Below are 7,417 nucleotides of genomic sequence, written 5' to 3' on the forward strand. Positions count from 1 at the left end.
GGACCAAGACTGGCCTGTGGCCAGCCAGTTCATTCTTGAAGCTTGATAATGCCTCAGCAAATCCAAGCCCTTGAGCCTCATCCGGACGGGTCCCAAGCGGGCACCACTGGGCCCTGCATTTTGGCCAAGTTGCAGAGCCACAGGGACTGGCTGGGGTACCATGAAAGAAGTAGAGGGCGTCTGTACATAGACAGAGCTGGAAGTTCAGAGCTAGGAGCGGTCACTTCAACCCTCAGCTCCCAGAGGTGCCAGGCAGCTATTGAGAGGCACATCTGGGACCCTTGTGTCCAAGGCCATGTAGCTCCTGGCCACTAGCCTCCTACTTGGACAGCTCTCGTCCACTGTATTCAGTCGGCAAGATCCTGTCCATCCCTAGTGGGCACCGGGGCCCCAGAATCTTCTGAGGTCAGCCAGCCATCAACCAGCTCAAATCATGTGTTAATTATTCAGCACACGAGCAGATCCTATGATCCTAGCAGCAGGCAGACAGCTAATCACATCTGCTCAGATCTACTAGAGGATCATGGTTTAAAGTCGATCCCGGTGGGAAAATCCATGAGACTTTCTCCCTCCAATGAACCACCAAAACAAAACAAAACCCACCAGAAACGGAGCTTTGGCTCAAGGAGTAGAGTGTGCCAGACTTGATCCAAAAAAGCTGAGGGACAGTGCCCAGGGCCTGAGTTCAAGCCCCACTAATGGCAGAGAGAGAGAGAGAGAGAGAAGACCTGGAACCAAGACATTGCGGGTCCAGGGAACATCACGTTCAAGGGCTGATGCAAGAATGCTCGGAGGAAGGCATGTCCCACCCAGCCGGGGAGTGGGTGGGCGGGGATAGCAAGGCAAGGCTTGATGGGAGTTAGATGGTCTTTCTCCTGAGAGCCATGGGAAGCATAAGCCTTGACTATATATATGATGCTCTGCAGAGAGGTATGTGCCCAAATTCTTTAAGGGATGCGTGGTTCTCAGACCAAAGGATAAGATGCTCATTCCCATGCTAGTTACCTTCCAATTGGAGGAGTTTGTAGTAGCTTCAGGGTTTTTTTTTTTTAAGATTTTTTTTTCTTATCTTTATTTACTTACCTCTGACTCATCCAGAAATAACCCTGATGGGGTTCCAATACCATCCTCACGATAAAGAAAGATCCATTACCATAATATCAAAGGCAACGCTGTAAGTGATAAGGGAGGGAAAAAAATATTCTTCTATTTTTAAAAATCAAGACGGAGGGAGACCATGGATGGCAGTGTGGTTTCTGAGCTTCCTAGGGGCCCAATAGAAAGGGTACTCAAACCACAATTCTACCTCCTGAGTAGCTTGTGGCTGGGATTGTAGGCATATGCTACAGTGCTTGGACATCCCCCCCGCCCCCCCATATCCTCTTCAGTGAATATTCCTCCAGGTTTCCCTTTCTTCTCTGGGACTCAGACGACAGAGGTCCTAAAACCAAAGGGAACCCGCGACCAGGCTGTTGGATTGCGTCCAACCATGGGAACGGTGACGGGGAGTTTCCCTCCCTTTCTTTCTTCTTCAAGGTCTACTTGAACTGCAGCTGTGTGACCGGGGGATCTGCTTCAGCCAAGACGGGCTCGTGCCCCATCTCCTGTGCCCACTTCCTTCTCCCCGCCATCTTCCTCATCTCCTTCGTCGCCCTGATAGCCTGCGTCTCCCACAACCCGCTCTACATGATGGTCCTGCGGTGAGCCACCCCCCCCCCAGACCCCCGCCTCTCACACCCCATTAACCCACTTCTCATCCATCCTCCTTTCCTTCAGACAGACCACAAGCTATAGGTCCCTTTGGCGACATGGGGACCGGGTACTGATGGCAGAGGCGGCTGGCACAACGCCTCCCAGTACGGAGGTGATACGGGTGGTGTTGTGACTCCATCCTGCTTGTGGGATGTGAGGTCCTAATCCAAGATGGCAGAGCCTAGGGTATTGTCTGCTCCACCCTGAATGCTTCTCCCTCCCTCCCCAACCACCGTCCCCTGGGTGAGCATCCATCTTGAGACAGTGCTGAGAGCACAGAGGTCAAGACCTGCCCCGCAGCTTCCTCAGATTGGAAGTAGCTAGAATGGCGGGACATCCTCCTCTCCCTGAACCTCCTTCTTCTTGGAGGAAGCTCTGGGCCTTTCCGAAAAGTGGGTCTTGGGCAGCTGCTCAGATCTTGAGCCCACAAAGCCGGCCTGGAGCGAGAAATTCTTTCAGCTGTGCAGAGAAGCCAACAGCCCTAATTACAGCACAGCTGTCTTCTTGCTATAAGACGCTCTGCGGAACTTGTTCAGACCTGCCATGAGTGTTGCACCGGCAGTTCTTCTCCTCTGGCCTGCCTCTCCTGCCCTCTTGCCCTTTAAGTGGGCTCTGAGAATCCTTGAAAATAATATGGACCAGTGCTTCTCAAACTTGAGCTTGTGTTAGCAGCCTCTGGAGGGCTTGTGGAAACACAGAGAGATCGCTAGGTTCCAACCTAGAGTGTGTGTGTGTGTGTGTGTGTGTGTGTGTGTGTGTGTGTGTGTGTCTTGGGGCTTGAACTCAATGTGTGGCCGCTGTTCCTTAGCTTTCTCACTCGAGGCTGAAACTCTACCACTTCAGTGACAGCTCTACTTGCGGTTTCTCGGTGGCGAATTGGACATAAGGGTCTCATGGGCTTTAACTTCCCAGGCTGGCTTCTAACCGGCATCCTCACCTTTCAGCTTCCTGAGTGGTGAGGATGACGGGCTTGAGCCACGGGCACCTGACCCACTCCAGAATTTCTTTCTCCTCTCCCCACGTTCATGTACTCAATGTGAGGCCCGAGACTGCGTTTCTAACAAGTGCCCAAGGGATGCTCTTGATCATGCTCATATATATGTATATGTGTATGTATATGTGTATGTGTATATATATACATACATATATATTTATTTACTATATAGTGTGTGTGTGTGTGTGTGTGTGTGTGTGTATGTGTATAGTAAATCCTGCCAGGGAGCCAGGTTTCTAGCCAGGCTCTATGAGGGCTGGTTCTGACCCCTTCTGAAGCAACGTGATGGTCCAGCCCTGAATCTTCCCATCCCTGATTCCCTCTTTCCCTTTGCAGTGTGGTGAACCAAGATGAGAAATCGTTTGCCATCGGAGTACAGTTCTTGCTGATGCGCTTGCTAGGTACGCCTCCAAGACTCCCCCCATCCCCCCCCATCCCCGCCTTCTGGAGTTGTGGCCTTAGACTGTTGGCATGCAGGAGTTATGGGGCACAGGGCCCGGTGGGGAGAGGCCCCCATCTTCTTTCTACCATTGTGCATAATCAACAGCAGTTGTTCAACCCCCACATGGATGGCTTTTCTAATTGCTCCAGGGTAGGGAAGATTTCATCGATGGCATTAATTCTCAACCAAATTATGCAAGCAGCATGCAAAAAAAAAAAAAAAAAACAGCTGGAAACACCTAATAACAGAGTTAAAAAGCAGGTTTTTTTTTTAATTTTAAAAATCTTTTCTCCAAGAATTTGCCGTAGGAATAAAACCCCAGACAGAAAAGCAGCCCAGGCCAGCCTTGGCTTCCTTCCCAACTTACAAGAGAGATTCCTCCTACCTCTGGTGTGCAAATGCGTCTTCTGTGAGGAGGTTGTCTGCCTGCAGGCCCTGTCTGTCCTGAAGCAGCCCAGAGGACACCCCCCCCGGCGGCCCCCCCAACCCTTGGCACAAGGACTAGGTGGTACCTCCCCCGGCGGGCGCTTCCTGCCCACAGGAAGCAGGAGGCACCGGCTTTCTCAGGAGCCAGGCCTGCAGAGGAAGGAGCAAGGATAGCAAACCCTTTCCTGGACTGCTGGCACTGGGCTGGCCTTTCTTGGCCTATTGGAGCATTCAATTGTAACACAAAGCTCTAACCTGGACACTCTGCAAATAAATGCACACTTACACAGACCAGAAAACCCCCCAGACCTGGAGGGGCTCCATTCATGATTCAATAACACAGTTCAACTCCAAGGGTGGATAAAAACAAAAACAAAACCCAACTTCCTAGTTATACACTAGAACAGGTTTGCAATTGCGTCCTGGCCAAGCATTCTCCTAGACTTGGTTCCTATTTGGGAGCTATCGTTCGAAGTCCGCTTCCCATCTCCCTGCTCATAAGCAGGGGCTGCATCAAAGGCTGCTTCTGGAAGTTTCTTGGCCACGAGTACTGTCTTCTCCCTTTCTTTCTCCCCAAGTCAGGTAGTTCACAGGGTGCCCCTGAATATCTGGGATGTCGATGCCCTCAGAGAGCAAATGTCCGATCTGGGCACTGGCGGCTCCTGCTTATTATAATCCTAGCTATTCAGGAGGCTGAGGTCAAAGCCAGCCTGGGCAGGAAAGTCTGTGGAGACTCTTATCTCCCATGAACTACCAAACAAGCAGGAAGTGAGTGACAACGCCAAGCAAGAGGGCAAGGCCCTGAGTTCAAACCCCAGTAACCACACACACACACACACACACACACACACACACACACACACACACCCCACGAAGAGCACATTTCCACCTGGGGAGCTGACCTGGGCATGGAAGTGATCCTGTATGTCTGAGTTGGCATCCAATTGACCCTGTGACTCATTCTGCCCCGAGAGGACGACCTGGGCCTCTTTGATCTGCTAAGCCTTTCTGGTAAAAAAAAAGGAAATTCAGGCTTCACTGACAGCCATTCTGCTCTCCCAAGTCACTGGAACCCCCACAGTGGGACAGAGCCGTTCCCACGGGTGAACTACGCCTGGGGGTACGAGGGCCACCCTTGCCTGTAACCCCTCCCCCATCCATCCCCCGGTGACCCGGCTCTCCCAACCCTTCTTCCCTTGCTGCTGCCAGCCTGGCTGCCCGCGCCCGCCCTGTACGGCCTCACCATTGACTCCTCCTGCATCCGGTGGAACCTGCATTGCTCGGGGAGGAGGGGGGCCTGCGCCTACTACGACACGGATGCTCTCCGGGACAGGTGAGGACCCCAGATCATCGATGGAGGTCCAGGGAGCTAGGCCCTGGGTACCAGCACACAGCCTTGCAGGTGGGGGGGGGGGCTGTCCTAGGCTGCCCCCAAAGGCCTACCAGGACTGTGGCGGGGGGCGGGGGGGGGGATGCTAGGTCCACCTTCCATTGTCTCAGAAAGTGACTTTCTGTAGAATCCAGCAAAAGAGGTGGAGGGCAGGAAGGCCCCAACCTGCCTCGGGGAGCACTGCAGAGTGCTGCCCCCCTCTGACCACCTACTGTCGGTACACCAACCGGAAACGGGGGAGATGGGCTTGAAAGGGCTGGGTGGGGGGGCCCCCAGATGCTGTGGACTGGCAGAGAAGGGCAGGGGAGGTTCAGCGAGAGGGTAGGGTAGCAGGAAGCCGCCTCCTCCTCCTCCTCCTCCTCCTCTTCCTCCTCCTCCTCCTCTTCCTCCTCCTCCCCCCCCCTTCCTATTCCCTCTCCTCCTCATCTTCTTTCTTTTTCCTCCTCTTATCTGAAGGCAAGGAACCTCTGGGGTTGGCTGGATCCACAGTGTAAGCTATGGCCTTCTAGAGGGTTCCCCTGGTCAGCTGACGATCACTGGTTTCTCATTTCTTCTGCTGCTTCCTGGAAGATGTAAGGCGTATTTCCTTCTCCTTCCTCCCTCCTCTCTCTCTCTCTCTCTTCTCTCTCTCTCTCTCTCTCTCTCTCTCTCTCTCTCTCTCTCTCTTGTCACTCAGGGCCTGGGTGCTGTCCCTGAGCTCTTTTGCTCAAGGCTAGCGCTCTATCACTGAAGAATCACAGCTCCACTTCCGGTTGTGATTCCTTGGAGAGAAGAGTCTTAAAGACGTTCCTCCCTGAGCTGGCTTTGAACTGCGGGTCCTCAGTGCTCAGCCTCCCCAGTAGCTAGGCTGACAGGCACGAGCCACCAGTGCCCGGCAAAAGCATGTCTCTTTTTGAGTAAAAAAGATGAAGCAAGACACCCCTGGTCTGAGCAGGAACAGATGACGTGAATTGCACACCTGCACTACTGAGAGATAAGGCTTCTCTTCCTAGAGGCCTGGAGCCCGGGACCCAGGGCTGCAGAGACCTGCTCACCTCCCTCATGGCTCCTTTGCTCTTGCCCCCACCACAGGTACCTTGGCCTGCAGGAGGGGTATAAGATACTGGGCACGGTGCTGCTCTTCTTCGTCAGCTGGAGGGTGAAGAAAAACAGGGAGTACAATGTTCAGGGAAAGGCCTCGGGCCTCATCTGACCCACGACTGGCGGGAGCTTGCCTTGCTCCTGGGACTGAACTCTTGCCTCTCCACACCTGCCTGTATTTACCAATGTTAACCCCCCCCTCCCCTCTCTCTTTCTCTTTTTGAAATAAGAGGGAAGAAAAGAAATCCATCACCATTTGCCTTGCCTTCCTCCTCCTCCTCCTCCTCCTCCTCCTCCTCCTCCTCCTCCCTCAGTTTCCCTCGTGGTATCTGAGGGTAGAAGCATACCTAGACAACGTGATCTTCCTGCTTCTTTGGAAGGGACCCCCCCCCCCAATAGGCCCAGGCTCTCTTCAGTTTCTCCAATACGAATGGCTGCTGAGGCAGAGAATAATCAAGAACCTACCCTTTCCCTTCCCCGGGCAGCTTTGCTGTCTCTCCTCCGGCTGCCCAGACTCTGCCGAGAACAGGACTGAGGGGAGGAGGTGGGTGGCTGAGTTATTAATCGTCAGGGAAGCTGGCTGCTTGAACAGAACAAGCAACCCGGAAGGGTTCCAGCTCTCTTGGTCCTCGGAGCCTTCACTTCCTGTTCTCAGGGGAAACCATTGGATGGCAGCCATGTTGGAAAGTACTACCCACCCTCTCTCTCTCTCTCTCTCTCTCTCTCTCTCTCTCTCTCTCTCTCTCTCTCTCTCTGTGACCTGTATTCACAGAGCCAGAACTAAGGGACCTGAGAAGAGGGGCCAGCCCGTCACTGCCCACGGGAACCCAGGGCCTCTCTGCCCAGAGTTCTGCATGTGTTTCCCTCTTACCTGTACCTTTCCCTGGGAGCAGCTCCAATGTCTCCATCTTGGCTTCCCTGGTTAGATTTGAACCTGTGTACAGAGGAGTAAAGATGGGCACCCAAGAGGCCAGGAATCCCAGTGAATGTCACCTGTCACCACGCTGGGTGGCCCGACTATACAGCCCCACAAAAACGACAACAACAAAAATACCAGTGCAGGGTCTGGGGATATGGCCTAGTGGCAAGAGTGCTTGCCTCGTATACATGAGGCCCTGGGTTCGATTCCCCAGCACCACATATACAGAAAATGGCCAGAAGTGGCGCTGTGGCTCAAGTGGCAGAGTGCTAGCCTGGAGCAAAAAAGAAGCCAGGGACAGTGCTCAGGCCCTGAATCCAAGGCCCAGGACTGGCCACTCCAAATGCACTTGTATTCATCATGTCCTCAGCCTCTTCTTCCTACCTCCTTCGTTAGGCCCGGGCTGGGAGACAA

The 7,417-nt window shown here is 53.5% G+C and overlaps 1 protein-coding gene across 1 annotated transcript in view; it reads left to right on the plus strand.

Annotated features, from left to right (window-relative positions):
* The window catches only part of Slco2a1 (solute carrier organic anion transporter family member 2A1), a 48,404-nt gene extending 42,059 nt beyond the window's left edge, over positions 1 to 6,345 (plus strand). The window contains exons 11-14 of the mRNA XM_048334603.1: positions 1,537 to 1,700; positions 3,083 to 3,147; positions 4,824 to 4,947; positions 6,076 to 6,345. Coding sequence (XP_048190560.1) covers positions 1,537 to 1,700; positions 3,083 to 3,147; positions 4,824 to 4,947; positions 6,076 to 6,196 — 474 coding nt within the window. The 3' untranslated portion in view covers positions 6,197 to 6,345. The remainder of the gene's footprint in view (positions 1 to 1,536; positions 1,701 to 3,082; positions 3,148 to 4,823; positions 4,948 to 6,075) is intronic.
* The last annotated feature ends 1,072 nt before the right edge of the window (positions 6,346 to 7,417 follow it).

The sequence above is a fragment of the Perognathus longimembris genome, chromosome 26 (genome assembly GCF_023159225.1).
Source record: "Perognathus longimembris pacificus isolate PPM17 chromosome 26, ASM2315922v1, whole genome shotgun sequence".
NCBI lineage: Eukaryota > Metazoa > Chordata > Mammalia > Rodentia > Heteromyidae > Perognathus > Perognathus longimembris.